Raw genomic sequence first — 27,771 nt, forward strand, 5'->3', positions numbered from 1 at the left:
ACCCACACTAGGTAATTCAAAGTTGTCAAGTTATGTTATTTATTGCAACTGTTTAAAAAAAGTTTCAAACTCATTTGATGAAGTTTCTTTGTCTTACGAAGGTCCCACTGTACAAAATATTTTGAAGCAGATAGAGAGGTAAAAAAGGGATTGTATGAATGCATTTAGTGCATAATCCCTGATCCTAAGGTACAAGATAAGGTACACAATAAGTTCATGCATTTCAATGAGTATTGGTACCTTCAACATATCTATAGCTATATGAAGCAAATCAAAGGTCCACCATGTAATTAACTTCAAACTTTTCAAATTATATTTATCATTACAAAAGTTGAGTCAAATTTTCAAACTCATTTGCTTAATATTTTGTGCCTTCAACTCTTAATGCAGCCTATTAGCGAGGGCATTTTGGTAGTCATTGCCTTGATTTGCAAATGTTTGCAATTTGGGCAGTGAGCCAGACATGTAGTACTTCTAGGTGTGAATGTAATTGTAGTGGTTTTGAGCATATACACACCAAAAAAAGAAACTATTTGAAACAAAACAATTGAATGATGTGGTTTATGTTTGGAACAACATTAAATTGAGATGCAACCAATTGTTGAACAAGATCCCTAAATCAAGCAACATAGTATTAGATGATAGAGATCCCTCATTATAGCGGTTTATGGACTTGGACCTGTTGACCACTATGTGTCAACTACCCTATAGCAATACACATTTTTCCAAAGCATTCCATCATGTTCGAGTAGTCAAGTAGCCATAAATCATATAAATCATCATCATCTTTCAGCAATTTTGTAACCAACTGTGGGCCATCATTGTAAAAATGACTCTAGTATGACTATGAAGCCATGTGAAAACATCTAGGTAAGCCTTTGATTCTTAGCAAAGAGTTTCACTCTACAAATGTTTTTACCCTCGGCCAATTATTCGCATTTTCTAACCCAAATAATTAGTAGAGTTTTTCTCCCACACATACCCTAAAGCTAGAGTAAGTTTCCAGGGGTAGTCCTAGTGCTACTGAATTTATGTATTTTTATCATACTAGATCATATGTCATGTGTCACGGAATTTGGGTGTCTAGAGGTCAGGTTTTAATTGTTAAAATTCTCCTTATGTATGGGATGTCCACATAATATTTGATATAAAATGTGTTGTCCAAAAAAAATTTCAAAGGCAAAAAAATCCCACAAAAAATTTATAGGACCAGAAAAATAATTTCGCAAGGAAAATCAATTTTTTGCGTCTAGGTGGTTAAACTAAATGATGGAATTTCGAGGAAAGAAATTAGAAAATATTTTTGAGGCCGTCTATCAAAGGAAAAAAATGTTTTTTTAAGAAAAATCAAACCTTTGGCCCATGGTGGTTAAGTCAAAGAGCATTTTCAATAAAAAAAGGTTGGAAAAAATAGTTTTTGACCAGGTTCAAAGCCTTCATCAAGAAATTCAAATTTCTTCTTCCAGATCAAGGGACGAGATTTAATTTTTGCATGGATCAAGCATCAATTAGTCGTTATTCTCCGAGTTCAAGTCAAATTTTAGCATTTATTTGGGCCTAACCATTTTCCACTTGGAGGGAGATGTAGATATCTCATTTTTTTATAGAAAGAAGCCTAAGGCTCCTCATTGAAACATCTTTGGATGGTGTAATTGGCTCTGGAAGCTCTGTAATATTTTCCTAATCAATAAAATCAAAGTCTTTGGGGCAAAGCTATGTCTGTATTTCTTTAGCTTCTTGTGGTAGATTTATTTTGATTTTGTGCATAATATTCTACCAAATTTTAATGTTGTTATTTCCATGTCTTTGGGATTAGTTAGTGCATAGTTATCTTACACTATTTTTTGGGTTAAGGAATCCCTAGACTTCTCTCTCCTTGTGCCAATTAATTCCATTTGGATCTAACATATTTTTCAAGTATTTGTAGAAAATATTCTTGAATCAAATCTCACATACTTGAGTAAGTTTTAGCTGAACCCACCAACTACTTGGGCACAAGGATTGAAGAAACCATAATGGATCATCTTAAAGGCTCATCATAGGACACTTTTAAGGGAGTTTCTTTCCTTTTGCTCTATCAAGATCATTTATTTAAATTTTTTTATCTCATCTATTCTTAAGTACTTTCATTGAATATCTGCTAATTAGAGCTACAAATCATTGCAAATCTTTTGTAGATAAATTGTAAATAAAACCTCTAACTTTTGTATATATTTTTAATATCTTTGTATATATTTGGGGTTTTCTAACATGGGTTTTGCAGATCTGAAGTAGGGTTTAGGGTTTCAAAGTTTTGCATGTACCTTACGCCATCGATCTCACAAAGTGATTAACTCTTGAAGGCCATAACCCTCTCCTAGCCTAGCAGCTAGGGTTTGAGGGCAATATTCATCCATCAAATGCAATGTTAGGCCTTTGATCAGGGCCTCAGGGGTTTCTAAGCTTTTCTAGGCCTTTCTAAGGTTCGATCTGCAAATTGGGAGGCCTCATGGATTAAGCGAAAATTTTCTAAAGGATCCGCTAGCCCTAGAAGCCATAATTATCACTGCAAATTTGATTTTTGGCAAGGGTTTCACATTTATTTATCTTTTAAATAATTTCTGCATTTATTTCTCTATTTTCTCCAAAAATCTTACTTGGGTTGATTTGTTGCAGGCATATCAACATTTTTTGGGGCTTAGATCTAATTAGAAGGCCTACTTTGGTTCGCCATGGGCCTGTTTAGGCCTATTAGCCCTAGCCACAGGTCTACAAGGGTCTTACTCTTATTGCATGTGATCTATGGACTAATTTAAGGTGTTTTGCAAGCCTAAATTTGTTGTCTGCAAGGGATCTTATCACTGAATTTCATTACATATTGACCCTTGTTGTTTGGAAAGCTTAAATCATCAATTGCAAAGGGTCTTCATCTTTGATTTAGGGCTTGAATATTGCCATTCATATATGATAGCTTAGAGACTCCTTGAGGGCTAGCCGCAGGTTTTCTAGGGTCTGTCACCCTAGCCGCAGACCTGATTAGGGTCTCTTTTTGTTGCATTCAATTCATAAACTAACCCTCATTGTGTTGCATATCTAATTCCATTGTTTGCAAGGTTTCGTCATTGGTTTGGATTTGCATCTAATCACAGGGAGATTGCTTTGAGGGGGTCCCAATCCATCGCTTGCAAGTATTTTATCACTTGTTTGTGGACAGAGCTTGGTCATTTGATGTTTCACTGTCACATACTCTTTTTTGAGTGAAGCCATAAGGCCTAGAGGCCTTATCCCTCTTTTCCATGAGCCTTTAAGAGGGCCTAATACCTTTTAGATCTGAAGCATTTGTCATTTTGCTTTGCAGAGTTTAGTGATCTAACCTAGTGCACTTTGCAAAGGTCGAGAAAACCTTATTGGAAGGCCTTTTTCTATCTGATTTTGGGCATTAAGCTAGTGTTTTCACCTGGTGCAACAAGATTTTTAGGCCTAAACTAACATTGATTATTTGTAGAAAATTTTGAAGGCTTTCAAGCCTTGAAAACTTAATAAAAGTCCCCTCAACATTTAAATTAAAATAAAACTCAAATATAAGGGTCTTCAACTTGATACTTTGGTTGTAAGTATATTTCAATCATTGGTGTTAAGGTGCTTGCAAGGTCTATTTTGTTTTGCAGTGGTAATATTCATCAAATTGTCAAGTTCCCAGCAAAAAATCATCACATTGTATTTTCTAAATTTTGTCCTGGGCATTCTCACTGTCATCATCTTACTGGGAGATCTAAAATCTTTTGAAGACATATTCTTAAAGAAATTTCAGAACTATCTTAGAGTGGATTCATTGGTGTCTTCAAGAGACTTTCCATTTTGTAAAGCTATTATCTCTTGTTGTGAAACTCCTTGAAGAAGAGTCTTCTTCCTTGCCAAGAGAGCTTCTTCTCGTGTAACCTTCATTAATAAAAGCAAGCCTTTCTTTTTAGAGAGCTTAGAAACTTGTTCCAAGGCATCCTTCTCTCCTTATTTAAAACGGAGAAATTAGTAGCTCTCTCTCTAACTTAGATCTAGCTGCTAACCCTTGCACTGCATCCTAATTGCATTCATATCTTGTATCTTCTAATCGCTTCCTGATCAAATTGAATTTGAAGATTTAATGTCTTGTTTCATCTAATCCAAATTAGTTTTCTTTTGGTTACTATTAGCAATCTCATCTGCCACATTAAAATTGTGCTTGCATCATTTTAAAGTCTCACTTATAATTGTAATATCATATAAGCGAAGATCGTCTTAATAAGCATCATAACTAAGGCATTTGAGATTTTTTTCATTGTTTCATTGAGTAATATCCTAAAGTGCTCCAGTGGTTTACTATTGGGATCTTGTAATCTTGTGTTTCTAAGTGATAATTAAACAATCTTGGTTACAAATAAATTAACACTTCTTACAATGAAGCATTTTTCCATTGTTGTATCTCATTGAAACTATCTAATCTCACTTGCATTGTCATTTTAGTTTTAGTGGTGCATCCTAAAATTTACCTCCAAGCATAAGCTTGGTTGTATAAAAAGTTTTAGGGCCACCTTCTTCATCTAATTTGAGAGGCTAAACCCTTGCTCATGTTGAAATATGTAACTAGGTTTGGTATTCATAATGACATGTGTAATCATGATTTTATGTGATTGATGTAAAGAAAAAGAAGATTATTTATGTTATGCTTGAGTCATGGGTTTCATGCTCAAGGAATTTTATTTTTATAGATGAAGCTCCCATTGTGAGCTATTAGGATTGGTTATGAAGTCAATTGAGTCATTGTCATGTATTGACGACCCATTTGGGCATGTTACATATTGTAAAAGAGAATTTATTTGAGTCATAAACCCTCCAAGACCTTGCCACAAGTACTCCATCAAGTCGGCCTTCAAAAGAAGATGGAGATCATTCTAGAAGAAGATGTTGGCCTATACTCTAGCACAAGTCGGCTTATTTCAAGGGCAGACTAATATATAAAGGAGGTCTCGACCTCGCTTGAAGAGTATCCATCCAAGCATTTGAAATCCAAGAAGTGTTGGAAAATCAAGGATATTATATTAGGGTTTGATTCTCCTTTCTTGATAATTACTTGTGAGTGTGTTGGCTTCTTTTACTTCTTTATTATCATATCTTTCATCAAGAAATTATTCATATATGAAGATCACAAAACAAGAGACACAAGATATAGGCACATGTCAGGGCAAAACCCCCCATGAGGGGAACACCCAGTCAAGATAATTCTTCCTTTCAATAGTATTCTTTGAGACTCTTTACCCTAGACCAACACTAGACTTTCCCTCCACACCATGTTAGCGTCCAAGATCTTCGACCCCTTCTAACAACTTCGACTAGGCAACAACTTCCGACAACAACGAAATCTTAGGACACTTCGATCTCCCAACCCAGACCACAAAACAAAGAGAGAGGCACCAAAAACTCGATTTTCTCTAGAGATTCCCCCAAATTCACACTTCTTTCATCCTCCCGACAATAGAATTCACACTTCTCCAACTCTTCTTGAGATATCGAACTTCCTTGAGAGTGGTGCTCCCAATGACTTTGACCTCCTTCAATATATAGGCTTCTAGTGGGTCAAATGGGGATCCTTAGGCCGACTTGATCTTCCTTCAGCTGACATGATGTGGAGGGCACATAATTCATATTTGACTTGATACAAAACATTTTTATATGATTCGAAAGCCCTATAAGGGTTTTTTAAAATATACAATGACTCTATAAACTCAATATTAATCCTAGGAGTCCACAATGGGGACTTTGACTAATATAATGATGACCAGAGCTTGAAACCCATGCTTTAATAAGTCATTGTTATAATAATAAAATTCTTTTATTTATTCCTTTGACAAGTACATTACATAATGTATCAAGTACATTATTGAAGACCGAACATAGTTACATTTTCTAACACTATTCATAATGTATATATACAATGGAAGATCTCAAACTATATGAAAACATGAAGAACTTTTAGGCACCGCAATGCCATGGCTAGATTCCTAACCATGGCAATCTATCCAAGTATGACTCAAGCTTTCAACCCCTCTAAGTACCATCAGGCTTACTTGCTAACCACCAACCCAAGCATACAAGTGTGTATTCAAAACAGAGCTCAATAAACAACACCAACTTTTCAATTCCAGGATTCCAGACATCAACATAGAGTGTTGGCCTAATGTCTCCCCAGGCAATGCTTCACTCGCAAAGCCTCAACAAATCTCTTCCATTTCTTTATCATCAATACAATCACCAATATCTACCAAACCCAACAGGTTCCTTAGATATTTCAACTTCTTATTAGGAAGAGCCCTTGTCAATATGTCTACTACCTGTTCATCTATCGGAACTTACTCTAACTTCACGACCCCATCCTGCACCAAGTTCCTAATAAAGTGGAACTTATTGTTAATATGTTCCATCCTCGAATGAAACACGGGATCTCCAGACATCTTGATACAACTTTGGTTATCACAGTTAATCACAGTAGGACCTAGAGACTTCTCGAATAAATCTATCAGAAGCTTCCTTAACCAAACAACCTCTTTTCCTACTTCAAATGCAGCCACATATTTTGCCTCAACACTACTTAATGCAACGGGATCTTGCTTCCTACACATCCATGAGATAATAGTAGCTCTTTGACTAAAGCATCATCCAATGGTGCTCCTTCCATCGATCTCACTGCCACCCCAATTAGAGCCTGAGAAGCCAATTAGCTTTACTTCCTTACTATCATACTTTATGCAGTGATGTATAGTGCCACGAAGATACCTCAATATATGTTTGGCAGCTATCCAATGATCATGGCAAAGCTCCAACTGAAACTGACTAAGAATGTTTACTGCAAAACATATATCTGGCCTAGTATTTACCAGATACATCAGGCAACCCACCAACTGACGATATAAGGTAGGATCCACGAGACTAGAGTTGGAGCTCCTCAACTTCTTGAGATTGGTGATCATAGGAGTAACCATTGGCTTGGACTCCATCATCCCAAATTTATGCAACAACTTGATGATGTACTTTCCTTACCCCAAATATATCTCCCCAGGTCTCTACCATACTTCTAGACCTAGGTAGTAATGCATCAGTCCTAGATCCTTCATCTCAAATTCAACAACCAACATCTTCTTGCATTCTTGAATCCTTCGTTATATAGTAGAATAATGGTGGGCTCGTTATTCACGACCTTGATTCTCATCAAATATGACATCCATGCTTACTTCAATGTATCTTCCCTCCTTTATGTAAATTCTATATGCCTTTGAGGAAAGACTATAACCAACGAATATTCCCTTGATGCTTGTTGATTCCAACTTCTTTCGCTTGTCTTTCGGAACATGGACATATGTTGGACTTTCAAATATGCGGAGATGATCCACACTCGGCTTCTTTCCTGTGAATACTTCTTCGGGTGTAGTATTATCAAGACTCTTATGAGGACTTCTATTTTGAACATACACGGCATTCATCAATGCTTCACCCCATAAGAACTTCGGTAGATCTTGATCAAGGAGCATAGTTCGAATGCCTGCTTCAATTGACCTTTTCTCCCTTTCAGCCTATCCATTTTGCTCGGGATAGTAGGGAACAATGAGCTCCCTCTTAATACCTGCGTCCTTACAATATGCAATTAACTCTTTAGAGGTGTATTCCCCACCATTGTTAGACCTTAAAGTATTTATCTTCTTTTCGGTTAGGGTTTCCACCGCAACTCTGAACTCCTTGAACTTATCATATACTTCATCTTTAGTTTTGAGTAGGTAGAGCCATGTCTTCCTCAAATGGTCATCAATGAATGTTACATAGTAGAGAGGACCTCCAAGTGTTTTGTCAGACATGGGCCCACATACATCAGAATGAATGAGATCTAATATTTCTTTAGATCTAGATTCACTATGATGAAATGGCTCTCTAGTATGCTTCCCCAAAGAGTGTCCCTTGCACACACCTTCATTATCTAACTTCATGTCAGGAATACCATGAACCAGTCGACTAAGAGTAGGGATGACCCTATAATGAAGATGTTATGAAACTAGCTCACAAAAAGATAGAAAAGATAGATCAACGCCTTATAATTCAGCCTCTTCGAGGGGGCAACCTCCTTTACATTACACAAATGAATGATTCTTTGATGATTCAAATGACAAAACCTCCTTTCTATATATAGGAGTCTAAGGAGTCACAATATAACCCAGCCGACCTAACAATAATAATATAAATGCACAAAAATAACAATAGAGGGATTCTATGGGGCACAGTAATAACAATATGGGGACAATAGGGGCACAACAATATTAATAAGGGATACAACTACAATAGTAATGGGGTAATCACTAGTATTATAGGGACCTAACATGCCCCTCTCCTTCAAAAAAGTGTTGTCCTCAATGCTTGAGTAGTTTTGGATGCTTCTGCATAAAATTCTCATCCTCCCATGTGGAATATTTAGCGGATAAGTTCTTCCACTTGATGAGATACTCTGAAATTGATCGATTTCGTAGCTGTTGAGTTCTTGTTTCTGTGATTGCTTCCAGTTCCAATATAATTTTCCCTTCCTCGTCAAGTTCTGGCAATATTGTTTGAACTAGGAGTTTGTGGCCTATAACCTTCTTTAAACATGAAACATGGTAAACTGGGTGCACTCGAGAAGCTGCAGGAAGCTCCAATTTGTATGCCATAGTACCAATCTTTTGCAACACCTTGTACGGACCATAATACTTTGGTGATAAATTCTTATCCTTCTTAGCTTTCTTGAGGGACATTTGTTTATATGGTTGTAGTTGTAGGAATACCCAATCACCTACATCAAAACTTATTTTGCTGCGATGTTGATCTGCCTGTTGTTTCATTCTATTCTACGCCAACACGAGGTTATCCTTTAAGAGTTGGAGGACTTGTTGTTGATGCTCGATGTGATGTTCCACTGCTTGAACCTTAGAATTTTCTCTTAAATATGATGTGATGGATGGTGGCTGATATCCATAAAGTGCTATAAATGGGGTCATTTTTGTTGTTGTATGGAAGGAAGTGTTATACCACCATTCAGCAAGAGGCAACCATTTGACCCATTGTGTTTGTTTATCAGATACAAAGCAACGAATATATCCTTCCAATCATTTGTTTACTATCTCAGTTTGCCCATCAGATTGAGGATGATAAGATGAGCTATGAGCTAACTGAGTATCGAAACAAAAAAATAAGTTTGTCCAAAAATTTCCAGTCAAAATGGGATCCCTATCACTTACAATAATCTTTGGGTTTCCATGTAGCTTTTGAATTGTTTCCATAAATGCAGTAGAAATTGTATTGGCTTTAAATGGATGTGATAATGCATAAAAGTGTGCATACTTGGTAAGTCTGTCAACTACTACCATGATGACACTCTTTCTCTCGGACTTGGGTAAACCTGTGATAAAATCCATTGAAACCTCCTCCCAACGTTGGTTTGAAATGGATAAAGGTTGTAATAGACCCGAGATCTTAATTGTTTCAACTTTATTTTGTTGGCAAACCAAACATTCCACCACAAACTTTTGAATATCCTATTTAAGGCCATCCCAAAAAAATTCCTTCTTAACCCTGTGGTAAGTTTTTAAAAATCCTGAGTGCCCTCCTAAGGGAGAAGTGTGCAATTCCATAAGAATATTTTGCTTGAGTTGGGAATTCTTACAGAGGTATAAGCGATCTTTGTACCATAACGAATCATTTTGCCAGCTAAATGTATCAGATGTACTGGAATCTTGTTGTAACTTTCAAATAAGTGCCCACACTTCTTCATCATTCTTCCATTCCTCCCTTGCTTCGTTTATCCAATCTAGTTGGATAATAGAAATGGCGCACAAAAATGCTTCCACATCCTCATCCTTTCTTGAGAGTGCATCTGCCACCACATTTTGCTTCCCTTTTTCGTAGATGATTTCAAATTCATAACCCAACATCTTTGTGACCCACTTTTGTTGCTTTTTAGAGGATAATCTTTATTCTAAAAAGTATTTAAGGCTATCATGATCTGCTTTTACCTTGAAGTGTCTTCCCATTAGGTAGGGTCGCCATTTCTTAAGTGCATGTAATATTGCCAACGTTTCCTTCTCATAAATAGCTTTGTGTAAAAACTTTCCCTTGATTGGACGACTTTCAAAAGCAATGGGTCAATCATCTTGCATTAAAACAGCACCAATTCCATTTCCTGAAGCATCACATTCCACAATAAAGGTTTTGAAGTCTGGTGTAGCTAAGACTAGTGCTTGGCACATTGCCTCTTTAAGATGTTCAAAGGCCTTTGTTGCTTCTGGAGTCCATGAAAATGCATCTTTCATCAATAATGTTGTTAGAGGTGCTGCTATTCTCCCATAATTCTTAAAAAACTTGCGATAATACCCTGTCAACCTGAGAAATCCTCGCAGATGCTTTATGGATGTGGGGATTTTCCATTCCTTAATGGCTTTAATTTTGCTAGGGTCTACCTTAACTCCTTCATGAGATACAATATGACCCAAATATTCCACCTCTTGTACTCCAAAGAAACATTTGGATCCTTTTGCATATAATTGTTTCTCCTCCAATAGTTGTAGCACCCTATCAACATGTTCAACATGATCCTTCCAAGACTTGTTGTAGATTAGTATATCATCAAAAAATACTAACACAAATTTTTTAAAGAAGGGTTTGAAAAGGGAATTCATTAAACCTTGAAATGTAGAGGGTGCATTGGTAAGGCCAAAAGGCATGACAAAAAATTCATAATGACCCTCATGAGTTATAAATGATGTTTTCGGAATGTCTTCAGTCTTCATTATGATTTGATGATATCCTAAACGAAGATGCAACTTGGTGAAGTAAATTGATCCATGCAATTCATCCAATAATTCATCAATGATAGGAATGGGAAACTTATCTTTAATAGTGAGCTTGTTGAGCTCCCTATAATCGGGACGCATGCACCATGATCTATCCTTCTTGTGCACCAATACTACTGGAGCAGAGAAAGAACTTTGACTAGGTTGAATTATACCAGCCTCTAGCATTTCTGCAACCATATGTTCAATTTCACTCTTTTGGGCATAGGGATATCTGTACGGCCTGATGTTTGGAGGAAGACTTCCTGGAATCAAATGAATAGCATGATCATGATCACAAATAGGTGGGAGACCTTTGGGAGTCTCAAATACCTTGGAATGATTGTCCAAGACTTTTGGAGATCTTGAGAATTAGATGATTCCGATGTGGGAACATCTAACGAACATAATTGTGCAATTACACCTCTTTGTTCCTTTTTTAGAAGCTTTGTCATATCGTTAGAGCTAATTATCTTTCCGGGTTTCCTTGCAATACCCTTTAATTCAACTTCCTTTCCTTCCACATAAAATTTCATGAAAAGTTCTTGAAAATTAAAAGCTATTGTACCCAAGGATTGTAGCCATTGGACTCCTAGTACAACATCAGCGCCTCCCATTGGAATGGAAAGCATTGGGCTAGTCAATACATATTCTCCCATGGATAGCTTGATATTATGGCACTTTCCAGAGCAATTTATTGTTCCTCCATTTGCAACCATCACTTGACACTTTGGTGCTAGATATAGGAAGTAATTCAATTCTTTTGCTACCTTACAATGAATAAAATTGTGAGTACTTCCGGAATCAATCAACACTATTACATTTCTCTTCTTGATTTGTCCTTCTATCTTGATGGTTTCAGGAGTGGTAATTCCAACCAATGCATTACAAGATATGGTCGGATTCATTTCTTCTTTATCTAGTCTTTGTTCCTGGAGTATATCCTCTTCTTTTGACCTTTCTTGCTCCTTTTCTTCTTCCTCTTCACAATCTATGTAGAATAATTTCTTCTCAGCACACTTATGACCTTTAGTGTATTTTCTATCACAACTGTAACAAAGCCCTTTTGCTCTTTTTTCTTCCAATTGTTGTGGTTTCAACCTTATAGGTTGTGGAAGACTAGGGGCAATAACACTTCCATCTTTATAGTTGTGAGTGGTATGCTTCCTAGTTGCCATAATTTTGCTTTCCATTTTTCTTGCTAACCTGAATGCTTTCTCTAATGAATCAGATTCCCAAAAGGTGAACATCATGTTGGATATTATCCTTTAAAGTCCCTATGAACACATCAATCCTATGCTCCTCTAGAATATTTTTTACCCTTATGTTCAATTTTCGGAACTCCTCAATGTGCTCCATTATTGAACCCTTTTGTTTGAGACTTATCAATTGGCTAAAAAAAGTGTTGCTTTTTGTATCCTCATAATATGCTATCAATTCTTCCGTAAAAATTGCCAAGTGATAATTTGTTTACAAGAGCAAAGCCATTGATACCATACAAAATGATTTGGTTCCAAATATAAAGTTGCAATACGTACCTTTTGTGTGTTTTTCACATTATTGAGATCGAAAAATTACTCCATTTGTAATATCCATGTTGCAGATCATTGCCATCAAAACTTCCTCATATCGGTTTTTGGAATATGGTGGGCCTTCGATCCAACATTAGAGTCTATGAAATCATGATTAACATTTCTTTTGTTCGCATCATGAGTTTCTTTTACTACCCTTTCACCATTAGTAAGTATTTCTTGTAGAAAATTTGTCAAATATGTCTTCAAATCTACCTTCAAATCGTCAATCTTAGCTTCCACGCCATTCATCTTAGCTTCCACGCCCTTTATCTTAGATTCCACGCCATCTATCTTAGCTTCTGTTAGCTTTTGTGACAGTGAAATTTGTTGCACTTGGTCTTGTAATTTTGATATATCATGTAGCATTTCTTCCTCTTCTTCATGAGTCATGCTAGAGCTTTCAGGTTGCTTACTAGGTGTTTGCATTTTCTTTCCACGAGGCATCAGTTGCCGATAGTAATTCTCTACTATGCCCTTTGAATTCCTTCAAAATGATTTTTCAAACCAAGCTTACGCAAAAATTTAAAAAAATTCTACACATATTTTTTCACTTTGTAGGAGCTCGATATTGCCTCTGATGTATCTCTGTAATTTCGGATCATCCAGTTCTAAAATTGTGACCTATAGTAGCCCTCTGTGTCCTCTTTCCAATGCCACCAGTCTGATCCTAATTGGATTCTCCAAGGAAGAGTTATGCCAAATCTCCCACAGTGACCTGATTATAGACTAGTTCAGTAGAGCGAACTTATACGACGTGCCACGTTTCCCTGTTTCGACCTTTGGCTCTGAAAAATATATATAAGAAACTACAATCCGTTCTCTTTCTGTACCTTCTTACGAAATTTCAATCCGAGTCTCAGAGAGAAAGTTATGACGATTTTTCCCAGGTCACCTGTTTGGAATGTAATTCAAGAGTCTGCAAAAAGACCAACTTCCTCAGATCATATCTCCGCAAATATAGCGCGAAAAGCTCTGAAATTCAGACCTGAGCTTCAGTGTGATCTCGTCTCAAATGGGTTTTTTTTAGCTTCTAAAACGTCGCGGAAAAAAGTTATAGCGAAAATGCCACGATGACCTATTTGGAGCAGCGAAACCTTAGAATCCAAAGCTCTGATACCAAATGTTATGAAACCAGCTCACAAAAATATAGAAAATATAGATCAACGCCTTAGAATTCAACCTCTTCGAGGGGGCAACCTCCTTTACATTACACAAATGAATGATTCAAATGACAAAACCTCCTTTCTATATATAGGAGTATAAGGAGTCACAATATAACCCAGCCGACCTAACAATAATAATATAAAGGCAAAAAAATAACAATAGAGGGATTCTATGGGGCACAGTAATAACAATATGGAGACAATAGGGGCACAACAATATTAATAAGGGATACAACTACAATAGTAATGGGTAAATCACTAGTATTACAGTGATCTAACAGAAGATGACCATACCTTAGATGTCATAGTTCAATGGCACTTATTTCCATATGAACCAAAGCTTGAGGAGATGGAGTGATAACCCGGTAAAGACTTCCTTCATTAACTCCAATAACCCTAGCTTTGTCAACACTAGAGTTCTTTCCCCAAACCAATACTTTTCCATCAACAAAAGCAATATTTTCCCCTTTATCTTCTAAACAAGAAATAGAAAGTAAATTCTTTATCAAACCTGGAACATAGAGAATGTTTTTGAGATGCAGCTTCGATCCATTATCCAGCTTCAATGATGTAGATCCCAGACCTCTAACAGCATAGCTTTTGTTGTCACCCCATTCCACTGCATTAGACGATGACTCCTTTGGTAGTGTGTGTAGTTGCTTGCTTTTGTCATGAGTCTCAATGCCCCACTATCAATGATCCATGCATTGTCATCAGTAAGAGAACTTGTAAGGGCAGTCAAGAATCCTTGACTCTTGACTTTGTTGAATAAGTAGTAGATGATCTTCTTGATCCATCTTCTAGCAGAGCTGAAACCCAATATTATGTAGTTCACCATAGAGGGAGAATCCATGCCAACAAAGTGATCTTTAACTTCTCTTGACCTAAGCTCTGATTCCATGTTGCAAAATCAAGGATATTATATTAAGGTTTGATTCTCCTTTCTTGATAATTACTTAAGTGTGTTGGCTTATTTTACTTCTTTATTATCTTATCTTTCATCAAGAAATTATGCATATATGAAGATCACAAAACGAGAGACGCAAGATATAGGTACATGCCAGGGCAAAACCCCCCTCAAGGGGAAAACCCAATCAAGATAATTCTTCCTTTCAATGAGACTCTTTACCCTAGACCAAGACCAAACTTTCCCTCCACACCATGTCAGCCTCTAAGATCTTCGACCCCTTCCAGTAACTTTGACAAGGTAACAGCGTCCGACAAGATGCAGCTTCTAGCAACAACGAAATCTTAGGAGACTTCGATCTCCCAACCCAGACCATGAAACAGAGAGAGAGAGAGAGGCACCAAAAACTCGATTTTCTTCTTCTCTACAGATTCCCCCAAACTCGCACTTCTTTCGTCCTCCCGGAAACAGAATTCGCACTTCTCCAACTCTTCTTGAGATACTAAACTTCCTTGAGAGTGAGTGCTCCAAATGACTTTGCCTTCCTTCAATATATAAGCTTCTAGTGGGTCAAATGGGGGTCCTTAGGCCAACATGATGTGGAGGACACATAATTCATATTTGACTTGATACAAAACCTTTTTACATGATTCAAAAGCCCAAGAAGGGTCTCTTCAAATATACAATGACTCTATAAACTCAATATTAATCCTAGGAGTCCACAATAGGGACTTTGACTAATATAATGATGACCCAAGCATGAAACCCATGCTTTAATAAGTGACTGTTACAATAAGAAAAATTATTTTCTTTATTATTTTGACAAGTACATTACATAATGACTCGAGTACATTGTTGAAGATCGAACATAAATACGTTTTCTAACAAGAAGAAAGTGTGAGAAATCACAAGAAGGAAGCATCATATCCAGCGAAAGGAAAGGGAAGGAGAGCGAAGAATTTTTGGCACTGTTTTGGATCATCTTCCTCACACGTGTGATAGAGATTAGGGTTTCTGCAATAAGGGTTACATCAATCCTTGAAGAAGCCGAGAAGAAGGTCACTAAACCAGCGTTATTGCTAGCCGAGATCACAAAGATAAGTATCTGAGTCAAGCGAAGAAGGAAAGTATCACCAAACTCCTCCAATAAGCTCACACGTGTGAAATTGCAGAGGTTTTTGGGAGGCCGAGAATCGCAGGATTGTGGAAAAGGGCAAAAATTTCAGAGATGCTGAGATTAGAAGTTCAAGAATTTAGTTTGACTAGTGTTGACTTAGGCAAGAAGGAGAAGTTGTGAAGAAGGTCTTGTGACTTGGCCTTGGAGAGGTTGTTAGGTCAAGGGTTTTGGTCTTGAAATTCATCACTTGAAGATTCTATAAGAAGAAGAATTTGTTTGGGTTTTCCTCTCAAGTTGGAGAGGTTTTGGCCCTGGTTGATCGCCTACATCATGTGTCCCTTGTCTCACTATTATTTATATTTTGATAGTTGTTTGATGAATAGAACACTATAATAATCAAAGCTAAAGAAGAACCTATAAAAGTAAAAAGCATTCACAAGTAGTTATCATTACCAGAGAAATCACCTCTTGTCTCTACCCTAGATTTCTCAATAGCTCAACAATTAAAACATGTGACCTTTCAGTTCTCTTGCAGGCAATCCCTTAATAGAGGCACTTGGGTCGTTAGAAGCAAAAGGAGGTATCGTTAATAAAGCCCTAGCTTTCTTCTTCAGACCTTCTTTCTACAACCTTGTTTAAAACTAGTTTCAAAACAATTGAGAAGGATTTCATCTAGATTAGGCATTTTAATTAAAATTAACCAAGACATTGCATTTCACATAGCTTAATTTGCATTTCATCTATCTAACTTTCTCTCTTGTGGCATACTGCTAGTTTTGAGCACTACATTTTCCTTGCAATATCACATTTTGTTGCACTTGTCTTTAATTTACTTGCTCATTGTCCCTTCATATTGTCATATTTTACTTGAGCATTTCTTTTGAAGTACAAGTTATTGCAAGTTACATTTATCTACTTATACTTTACTATTGTGCTATTTCCTTGCACTAACACTTTTCTTGAAGCATTGTTTGTCTTGTAACTTGAAACATCTCCATTTTGTGAGTGGTTTAATCTTTATTGAGCATTGTCTTAAGGCACTGGTCTCTAATCTGTTAAATCTTATTGTTGCCGTATTGATCTTGAATTGAATCTATCATTGCCAATCTTATAATCACGCTTGCTAATTAATCCTAATTCAAGTTTCCTATAGTAGTTGTTTTGCCCTTAGTCTCCTAGGACTTCTTGTTCCAACAGGTTTCCCATTTCCATCCATCTTTAGGGACTATCCCCCTCAGCTTGTCTAGGGGAGAGTTTAAACATAGTGCGTAAGGATCAGAGTGACAACCCCTAGTCTGAGCATTGCGCCTTAGGTGTACACTTTAGACGACAACAAGACCCAATTCCCACAACTAGAGGATCTGAACATTGTTGTTGGACAAGTACTTTTGGAGATGGGAATCAAGCCAAAATCTCATTTTTGAGTCTAATCATGAAGGATGTACATGATGAGAATTCAAATGATTCTCTTATATTATTATTAAATTGTGAAGTCTAGGGTCTATACTATAGTTATTAATTAGTACTATGATTATTTTTGGACTCCAGAGGCAATCTAGAACCTCTTTATTAACATAGTTTGGTTCAAATAACATTCACTTTGTACCATTTTGATTATATGCATCCTTGCTATGTACATAATAAACTTTTCATATTTGTGCATGATGGTTTGGACTCACATAGATATATATATATATATATATATATATATATATATATACCAGTTTTGTATTTCAGTTTTATTTTTTGTTTTTCTTTGATTCCAATTCATGGAGTCGACTAGTTTGATAACCATTCAGGTTTTGATAACAAGGGTCAAGGCTCATGACATACTATATACTTATTGAATCATAATTTGCTGATTTTTGGACTTTAGCAACCATTTAGAGCCTCAATGTTTATGGATTATGTCTCAAAATTTACAATTGATGTACCCTAATGTATTTTTTCCTCTGCACCCTTACAAGTTACATGCAATATAAATCAGCAGACATGCATATTTGGTGTCTATCTGTTTGTGTTAACATATGTATCTATATATATTTTTTGAACATGTTATGTTTGTTTTAGTCAAGTCATTTATCGAGTCAAAAGCTGAGTCCAATCCAAATTATAATTTGAAGCCTCAAGGAGTGATTTTATTAACTTCGATCTTTACTTTAATGTGGGAATTACTATGTTTTTCACCACAAATGGTTTTCATGAATGATACTTGTTAGGAAAACCCAAAATGCTCAGAAAGAAAGTGGAAGAAGACTTTGAAATTAAAGTAATTATGTCAATCAGCTTTCCTCATCTATAAAAGTAAGTACTTGAACTGGGAAAAAAGGGGATCCGAGCGGTGTGCAGAAGATACAACCAAGAAATATTCAAAATTGACAACAATTTTTTGAATGGTACAATCTGAAATGCACATCGAATTTAAAGATGTGAAAAAAATAACTGAAAAACAAAAAGTCTACTTGGTCATACAGGAAATGAATTCAATTGTAAGGTCACTGAGAATCAAGGAATGGAAGCTGCAAGTTCATAATTATTCGTTCTGTAATCAGATTTATTCTTTTGATTGGATGAAGTGCTCACCTACCTCTGCATTGATGAAGAGGATCCCTTTACAAATACATAATCCAACACACATAGAGAATACAGTTTCCATTAGTAAGGAAAAACTTGTAGTCAGCTTCAAATGCATAAAAATTCAAAAATTAGATATCAGAAGCCATTTCCTTGAAGTCTTCTTTTTGATGAGCAAAGGAGTTGGCACTATTATTTCAGATCACATTCTTTTCAATGCATTTGGGCTTATAGTGAACACACCAGATGGTGAAACAAGAGCATCTACCAGAACATCATGTGGAGAAACGGGGATTGGTTCGTCCAATATTTGTGTAGAGTATGTCAATGCAACTACAAAACCACAGCAAGAAAAGTTATAAAAACAGCCAGAACATTAGAAAGAAATGAGAAAGCTATTTTCCCGTCATTAATTCATATATTCCTACCTAGCAGAGGTGGCTGCCAGCCTCTTTTTCCAGCGAGCTCCAGGTAATTTTTGAGAAAAAGATCATAATATCTTTTGGAAGGCATATCCAATCAAAAACTTCTGGTCAGAATTCTCCATCTAATTAAAGACAGCAACCCTCTAAGACACCTATGGTTTGCTTCAACTATCATTGAAAGTGAAACTACTCATAATTAAGATCAGAATTAAGCTTACCCTCCACCACGACCCAAACGTCTCCCTGAGAGGTCAAAGGCAAGCCCTTCCATGTTGAATTGAAAAAAGAAAAAGCAGATTAGGAGTCTAATCACATATATGTTTACTGCCTTCAGTCTTCACTATTTCCACTGTTTGTTTGCTACATTTACATATTTGATCTACATAACTATGCTATTCTCAAGATGATTTCAAAAGAAAAAGGAAAAAATATGGCTAATCTTTAGCGTCAAGTACCAATTACCAGGCAAGAGCAGCAAATCTACTGGTTCATCTGCCTGCAGAACTGCACAGGACACAAATATCACCAACTTGTAATTATCCATACAAGGGAGGATAGCCAAGGCTATTGAAAATGCACAGGATATGTAATACACCGTTACTCCATTCTGTAGAAATAGGGGTCTACAGAAATTAATCGGGATATGCCATCAAGTTTGAATAAGCAGTTAATAAACATATGATATGCATACCTAAGGACAGATGCAATCCCAAACAAGAGGTCCAGGCAGATTTTCATGTTGGTGATGCATCAAACAACATTTTGTAAACATCGTATCATAAGAATAGTATTATGTGCAGTATGCCGTAGCATGTTAACTTGCAGTTGACATTTGTTAGTTTAAATGTTTTCATATTTGATGGGCGAATGCATATCCACTTATCTTTAGTTGTTTGGGTGGGAAAATAACCTTTTTGGATGGAACGATTATTCAGATCTAGATCATTTGAATTTCACCTTTCTGCCTTTTTTCAATAGTGTAAGGCTATAAAGCAAGCAAGTTGTGTCTAGTTTTTGTTGACATCTCTGACAGCCAATGGCTCAGCAATTTCCCTAGGGAACGTCCCCTTCTTTCCTAGGGATTACATAATTATCTGCTACATTATCAAAAGCTACTCATTTAAGCGGCCCCTTTTTTGTCCATAATAAATTATAAAGTTCGAATATTGGCAAAATGATTCTCTCCAGTGATAGCATCATAAATGAGAGGATTTCCTAAATGCTCCTTAATAACAATGTCAATGCGGCCAGAAATACATGGTTATAACATCCATCAAGCTTCAAGCAGCCCATCCTCTAGGCGGGGAGGATTGGAGATGAAAGGTTGGGTGCATTGGAGATGAAAGTTTCAGATCAGAGAATGCCAACATCATTAGTTGTTCCTGCAACAACAATCCCACATTAGGACAGCTCATATGATGGAGATGATTATTGCATTGGATTCCTCTTTTCGAGAGGTACAATTTTGATATAAAGATCATCTCATTCTGACAAGCAGAAATGGAATTTTGAATTTATTCTTTCTCATGGAAAAATTGTCAAGGTCGACCTCAGTCAGATGTAGGCTCAAGAAGCCCAATGGATGTGTCCCCTCACCCTCAACAAAGTGTATAAATAGAAGTGACCCTTCTCTCATTTAGACATCACTTATCTCATTACATCTTCTCTCTCCTCACTTGATTGGTTTGTACAACTTGGAGGCTCTCTACTTCGGATGTGTGGAGGAAGGCAGATTTCTGGCCTGGTTTTGGAGGCCGAAAATTTCAGGGATCAGGGCATGTGTTGACCAGCGTTGACTTGGAGTATTTGACCAGCGTTGACTTCTGTTTTGTGGGCAGAATTTCAATTTCTGCAGGCCGCATTCTTTGGCACAAATTTCGAGGTGATTGGGGACTGTTTGACCGAGTTTACTGCTGGTTTGACCACAGAATTACAGCCTAAGTCACCAGGTTCGTGTTTGAGTTTGAGTTCGGCGACCTTGAAATTCAAATAAAGTTCGGCAACTAAAATTTTGTCAATAAAGTTCAACATAAAAAATTCAAAAAAAAAATGTATATATATAAAAAAAATCAATTTAAAGTCAAATTCAAAGTCCATAATGCACATTGCAAAGACATAAGATTATTGCTCAAACATTTAAATCATTTCGGCATGTAAGAAATTTAGTATAATCATATAGATACATGATAAATTAAATAAATTAAATAATATGCATGTTTGGTTATAAAAGCCAAATAAAAGTAACATAAATACCCAAAATACACTAACATGAATATATGATAATATAAAAAATTTACAACATACACATGCATAAAAAAAAACTAAAAACTAAAAACTAAAACTAAAACTAATAAGGGAGTAAAACCTTGTCTATGGTTATTGAGAAAACTGCAGTTTTAAAGAAAGAAAGTTTTTTTATATAAATAAGAGAGAAATATCAATTATAGCTATATAAGGTTCTACCTAAAGTGATACAAGAAGTTAGAGAAACCTTGTCTCAGTATACACATTATTAACATACATAGTAACAAAATGCAAACACTGTTCTTAACATACATAGTAACAAAATGCAAATACTGTTCTAGAAAAGAAAGAAAAGGAGTTAAATTATTGGTCATGCGGGTATGGACCCTATTAAAAAAACTACAGAGTACGAAACCTGGAAATTAATAGAACAGTAAAATCCTTCATTAGAAAAAAGAACATAATTATTATAAAATTTTGTCTACAATGACTGCACATTCGCTCCAAAGGTTGTTAATAAAACTTATAGACAAAGATTCAACAACAAAAGAATGTGATTTCAGCCAACTTAGGGCTTCTGAGTAAAAATCATAAACATAAGTAATTTTTATGTAAGCCACAGGAAAGATGAAGCCTATTACTGACATCGAAATCCTGTAAAAGTTAAAAGAAAATGACCATGTGTAGCAACAATGGCAGAAGGAAGTCAAATTGAAAATATCTAACTCCAAAAATTCTCAAAACAAAATCCCAATTGTAGCAAAAACCATCTTGTGAGAAAATAAGAAGAATTCCCTAGTCAACCCTGGAATTTCATAGAAAATTATCACAAGGAAATGTAAAATAATGGTCATGGAAACTAAATTTCTGACATTTGAGTTTCGCAAATACCAGTGTTAGGTATAACCCTCCACAAGCAATGAACATTGAAACCTAAGCCTCCGACGCCCGCAAACAATGAAACCAAAAGCAAAAAGGCCCGCAATAATTCATTTCGAAATTTTTTAAATCGAACCAAAACGATTTTTATCGAACTGAAACGAACTTAATCGATCGAGTTCGGTTGAAATTCGAGTTCGGCTTGAAATTCGAGTTCACCATAAAGTTCGGCGAACTTGAACGAATAAGTTCGTATTCGTTTGAAGTTCGGCAAATTTCGAACTTATTCGTTCAAATTCGCCGAACATAATGACTAAGATTACAACAGACCTTGACTGGGTTGACTGAGCTGGTTTTAGGTTGACTTTGACTGCCTTGGCAAGCCGCATTCTTTTGCTGCTGACCGAGCTGCTTGGAGGACGTTTTGGGGCAGCTTTGACCATCGTTGACTTTCTGGTTAGGGGTGCATTCACTGCTGATTTGGTAGAACTGTTTTGGGCATGTATTTGTGATATTTGTACTCTCTCTCTCTACTGAACTATTGAAGAATAATAAGAGCAATTGATCAAAGGGTTTCCCCACATTGAGGTTTTTCCTTGGCATCCGCCACATCTTGTGTCCTCTTGTCTTGGATTGTCTTATGTGTATATTTTTATGTATTTACTGTCAACGTGTATAAGTTAATGTGATTGCTAGTGAAGATAGTTGGAAATTGTCATTGCGCTGATAAGGAACATTGAAGTAAATTGTGCTAAAGCATAGAACATACCATTTTTATCTAAAATTATCATGGTATCGGAGCTCAGGTGAAGACAAAGCCCAAACAATGTTGACTTTTGTAGCATTGGATGTGTTCTAGCCATGAAATTTTGTGGAGAGGCTAGAATACATGTATTCTCCAAAACCAATAAATCGTTTTTGGAAATTCGACTTAGAGATGACTTAATTAAAATAATTTTTTTTTTTTATTGGTTCCTAAGTGTAAACTTAGGAAATCTAGTTAATTAAAAGGTATTAATTAAGTCATGGTGAAATCTTCTAGAAGAAGACATGGATCGAGTTTCAGTTAATCTTAGCCAACGATTATGTTTTAATCTTGGTTGTTCAAGCCTCAACGAGAGATTATAAGAAAAACTTCGATGGGGGTTGGAGAAGACACTTGAGAGAGATGAATTCGATATTGCTAGGAAATTGAACTCCAGAGTAGCAACGGTCAGCTGCCGGAGGTGATTCAGTAGTTTCCAAGCAGTGAGAGAGGGGCATGGATAGTGAGGTCGAAAGGAAGTTTTTCCAGTCCAGTGAGTGCATAGCAGAGAGACAACGTACTCCACAGAGAGGTTGACGCGATGCAGAGAGGCAGTGCAGAGCTTCAAAGGGAAATCCGTATTTGCTGAGGAGAAGTCGAGTTTCAGAGGCAGGAGTCGGAGTGGGAACCCGAAGAGCCAGAAGATTGAGTTTCCAGAGAAGCAATTGATCAGTAGAGAGAGAGATGTTGATCCCAGCAAGCTAACACAAATCTGCATAGGCTAACGCAAAAGCAGCTAGGGGCAACTCTTCTTGAGCCGAGGTAAGTGTCGGATCACCGGTGGAAGTGAGATTATTCTCACTAGATGTTTGTCAGTTATTTTCTCTGTATGGAAACCTAGATTTGAGCTACCATAGGTTTGTACTCAGATTACTATTGCATAATAATAAAACCCTCAGTTGTTGCACCGGTTTTCCCAAGTTGGGTTTTTCCGGGGACATTGATCCAAAAGCAACAGTATATTATTGTGTGTCTGCATCTATTCTTCCAGTGTTTTTATTTCTTCCGCAGTATTGTATTTGTGAAGACTGCAGTGTTTATGTTTTAATATTTGTCGTTGGAAACTGCAAGTAATTTGTTTGGTTAATTCAACAAATAGAAGAAACATTATCAATTGCCGCAGTAGGATTCGGGGTTACCGAATTTTCACATGGTATCAACGCACGGATCGTAAGCGGAGAGCTCACTAACAAAAGAGGAGAAGGAGGTTCGAATTTCTGCATAGGCAGCAGTTCGAAACCCTCTAAGGCAGTGCAGTCCCTTGGGCCAAGATGGTCAGTGTTTGAGGAAATTTATTTCTCTAAGTGAGTCGACAGAGAAACTAAATTTTCCAAATCAAAGATTGCCAGAGGCAGAGAGGGGAGCATCAATATTTTCCTTGCAGAGCTGATCTTTAGTTGGGACGCAGATTTTGCAGTAGTTTGCTAGTGCAAATAGCGTTAGGAGGAAGGAAGAGCACACGCTGAGGGAATTCCTTCCACAGGGGACTTCTAGCCCAGAAGTTTGATTTTTCCTAGTAGAGCAGCAGTAGCTGTGAGTAGATTTGCCCACTCCAGCAAGGAGTGCGAAAAGCCAGTGAGTCGCTGCGCAAAGGAGAAGAGGAGGAATTCGACTTTTTGCAGAGATGGCTACAAATGGGCAGGATCCATGGAAGAGAAACATATTATATCCAGTTGCTGCAGATTTTTCACATGGATCGGTATCCTTGATACAGGAGCCCAACATAATTGTAGCAAGTGTATCACAGTGTCAATAGACGCAACTAGTCATTCAAAATACAGTTGCATAGCTAGTTGCAATCAGTTCCCAGAACATAGTTGTAGTGACACGGGCAATGTGAATTGCCCAGTTGCAACATGCAAGTGCAGTTCTAGCCAGGAGATTCCCATCGCAAAGCTTTGCAGTCCTGCTTCCAGTGCAAGAGGACTGTGTGAGTTGCCAGGAAGGAGTGGAAAGATTTCCCATAGGGAGATCGAGACTTAGAGGGACTCTGGTTTCAAAGGGAGCAGCCCTATGGAAGCTAGTACTTCAGGATCTGGGGAGATCAAACTCATTATTGCAGTAGTTGCAAAAGCATCAGCACTAAGCAAAGCAATAACAACAACAATATGAGTAGATCAGATTTTGCGATGATGACAGCCATACCTCTAGGAGTGAGGTGGGGTAATTTGGTTTTGTAGCCCCAGAGAGCTACAGTTTGAGCAGGATTCTTGAGGAGGTCCGCCTCATGAATCAATACCTTGCTACGGGAGCCCATAGTATGCAGTAGCAGGATGGATCAGTGGCAATTGGTGCAGTCAGGTGCCAGAGTGACAGATGGTAGCAGGCCAGATACTGGGCAACGCAAAGCAGAGTTAGCAGCAATGAAGATGGCACAGAACAGAGTCGGTAGCAGCGCAGAGGCTTCAATGGCAACGCAGAGTCTAGCAACAGTCAAGACTCAGGTGCCAGATGCACTAACCACAGTTGGTTCAGTATTTTGGATGCTTTTCCATTGCAGTTGCGGCAACAACAAATGGAGAGGGAGTTACAGTGCAGATGTAGTGATGGCAGTAGTTCAACAACAGCATGGATGCAACGTTTATCAGAGTTGCATAGTAGCTGGTGGGCAGCAACATCCAGACATCAACAACGTAACAGGAGGTGGTGCAGAAACATGGTGTTGCTTTAGATGGTTGCACCGCTAGAACACATTCCTCGCTAAGAGGGGTTGTTGATTTTTGTAGCATCGGATGTGTTCTAGCCACGAAATTTTGTGGAGAGGCTAGAATACATGTATTCTCCAAAACCCAGAAATTGTTTCTGGAAATTCCACCTAGAGACGACTTAATTAAAATAATTAACTTTTTTTTAATGGTTCCTAAGTCTAAACTTAGGAAATCTGGTTAATTAAAGGGTATTAATTAAGTCATGGTGAAATCTTCTAGAAGAAGACATGGATCAAGTTCTAGTTAATCTTAGCCATCGATTATGTTTTAATCTTGGTCGTTGAAGCCTCAACGAGAGATTATAAGAAGAACTTCGATGAGGGTTGGAGAACACACTTGAGAGAGAGGAATTCGATAATGTTGGGAAATCAAACTCCAGAGTAGCAGCAGTCAGTTGCCAAAGGTGATTCAGTAGTTTCGAAGCAGTGAGAGAGGGGCGGGGATGGTAACACTCAAAGGAAGTTTTCCCAGTCCAGTGAGTGCATAGCAAAGAGATAACGTACCCCACAGAGAGGTTGACGCAGTGCAGAGATGCAACGCAGAGCTTCAGAGGGAAATCTGTATTTGCTGAGGAGAAGTCGAGTTTCAGAGGCAGGAGCCGGAGCCGGAAACGGGAGAGCCAAAATATCGAGTTTCCAGAGCAATAACTGATCAGTAGACTGAGAGAGATGTTGGTCCCAGCAAGCTAACGCGGAGGCAACTAGGGGCAACTCTTCTTGCCCCAAGGTCAGTGTCGGATCACAGATGGAAGTGAGATTTTTCTTACTAGACGTTTGTCAGTTATTTTCTCTGTATGGAAAGCTAGATTTGAGCTTTCATAGATTTGTACTCAAGTTACTACTGCATAATAATAAAACTCTCAGTTGCTGCACCAGTTTTCCCAAGTTGGGTTTTTTCGAGGACATTGGTCCAAAAACAACGGTGTATTATTGTGTGTGTGAATCTATTCTTCCAGTGTTTTTATTTCTTTCACATTATTGTATTTGTGAAGGCTGCAATGTATATGTTTCGATATTTTCCACAAGAAATTGCAAGTAATTTGTTTGATTAATTTAAAAAATAAAAGAAACATTATTAGTTGTTGCAGTGGGATTCAGGGTTACCGAATTTTCACTGGCAAGAAAAGCAATCACTATGGGAAGTTGTTTGACAAGGACATGGAACTACTCCCAATGACGACTACAACTTTCTTCAAATCTGAGGACAAGCTTAAGGACAAATCCGACTATCATACATGGAAGATGACTATAGATTTGACTTTAGAAGAAAAAGATGCTATGGACTATGTCAAAGGAAGAATAGCAGAGCCTCCTTCAAATGCATTCGTTGATGCATAAACAAAGTACAAGAAAGGTGAGGTTAAAGCTAAAAAGATTATTGTTGATTATATTCACAAGCCTTTGGTTGCCTATATTTCTGATTTGGAAACATCTAAGGAGATGTATGAAAAGTTGGTTGGGATGTTCAAAGTAAACAATGCAAATCAAATTCTCTTTCTAAAGTATTTGGGAGTCGCAAATACCTTGGAATGATTGTCCAAGACTTTTTGGAGATCTTGAGAAATAGATGATTTCGATGTGGGAATCTCTAGTGAACATAATTGTGCAATTACAACCTGTTGTTCTTTCTTTAGAAGCTTTGTCATGCCGTTAGAGTTGATTATCTTTCTCGATTTCCCTGTGATGCCGCTTAATTCAACTTCCTTTCCTTCCCAAAAAAAGTTAAGAAAAGTTCTTGAAAATTAAAAGTTATTATACCCAAAGATTGTAGCCGTTGGACTCCTAGTACAACATGAGCACCACCCATCAGAATGGAAAGAATTAAACTATTCAATACATATTCTCCCATGGATAACTTGATATTATGGAACTTTCTAGAGCAATTTATGGTTCCTCCATTTGCAACCATCACTTGACACTCTGGTGCTGGATATAGGAAGTAATTCAATTCCTTGGCTATCTTACAATGAATAAAATTATGGGTACTACCCGAATCAATCAACACTATTACATTTTTCTTCTTGATATGTCCTTCTATCTTGAGAGTTTGAGGAGTGGTAATTCCTGCCAATGCATTACAAGATATGGTCGGATTCATTTCTTCTTTCTCTATGGTTGGTTCCTGGTGTATATCCTCTTCTTTTGACGTTTCTTGTTCCTTTTCTTCTTCCTCTTCACAATCTATGTAAAATAATTTCTTCTCGACACACTTATGACCTTTAGTGTTTTTGCTATCACAACTATAACAAATTCCTTTTGCTCTTTTTTCTTCTAATTGTTGTGGTGTCAACCTTGTAGGTTGTGGACGACTAGGGGCAACAACACTTCCATCTGTATAGTTGTGAGTGGTAGGCTTCTTTCAATTTTTCTTGCCAACTTGAATGTCTTTTCCAATGAATCAGGTTCTCAAAGGTAAACCTCATGTTGGATGTTATCCTTTACAGTCCCTATGAACACATCAATCATATGCTCTGGAATATCATTTACCTTTATATTCAATTTTTGGAAGTCCTCAATGTG

General features: G+C 37.1%; 1 protein-coding gene across 2 annotated transcripts in view; it reads right to left on the minus strand.

Annotated features, from left to right (window-relative positions):
* Positions 1-27,771, minus strand: part of 5-FCL (5-formyltetrahydrofolate cycloligase) — a 186,300-nt gene that overhangs the window by 42,520 nt on the left and 116,009 nt on the right. The window contains exons 4-8 of one of the 2 annotated variants that reach the window (XM_089448730.1): positions 19,079-19,120; positions 18,835-18,880; positions 18,620-18,690; positions 18,435-18,524; positions 17,971-18,227 (exon numbers count right to left, since the gene is read on the minus strand). In XM_089448730.1, coding sequence (XP_089304856.1) covers positions 18,172-18,227; positions 18,435-18,524; positions 18,620-18,690; positions 18,835-18,880; positions 19,079-19,120 — 305 coding nt within the window. In that variant the 3' untranslated portion in view covers positions 17,971-18,171. Of the gene's footprint in view, positions 1-17,970; positions 18,228-18,434; positions 18,525-18,619; positions 18,691-18,834; positions 18,881-19,078; positions 19,121-27,771 lie in introns of those variants that run through there. The other variant, XM_089448731.1, reaches the window with a different exon arrangement.

The sequence above is a fragment of the Pinus tabuliformis genome, chromosome X (assembly GCF_031772625.1).
Source record: "Pinus tabuliformis cultivar Carrire ecotype Pingquan chromosome X, CPIR1, whole genome shotgun sequence".
In the NCBI taxonomy this organism is placed as follows: domain Eukaryota; kingdom Viridiplantae; phylum Streptophyta; class Pinopsida; order Pinales; family Pinaceae; genus Pinus; species Pinus tabuliformis.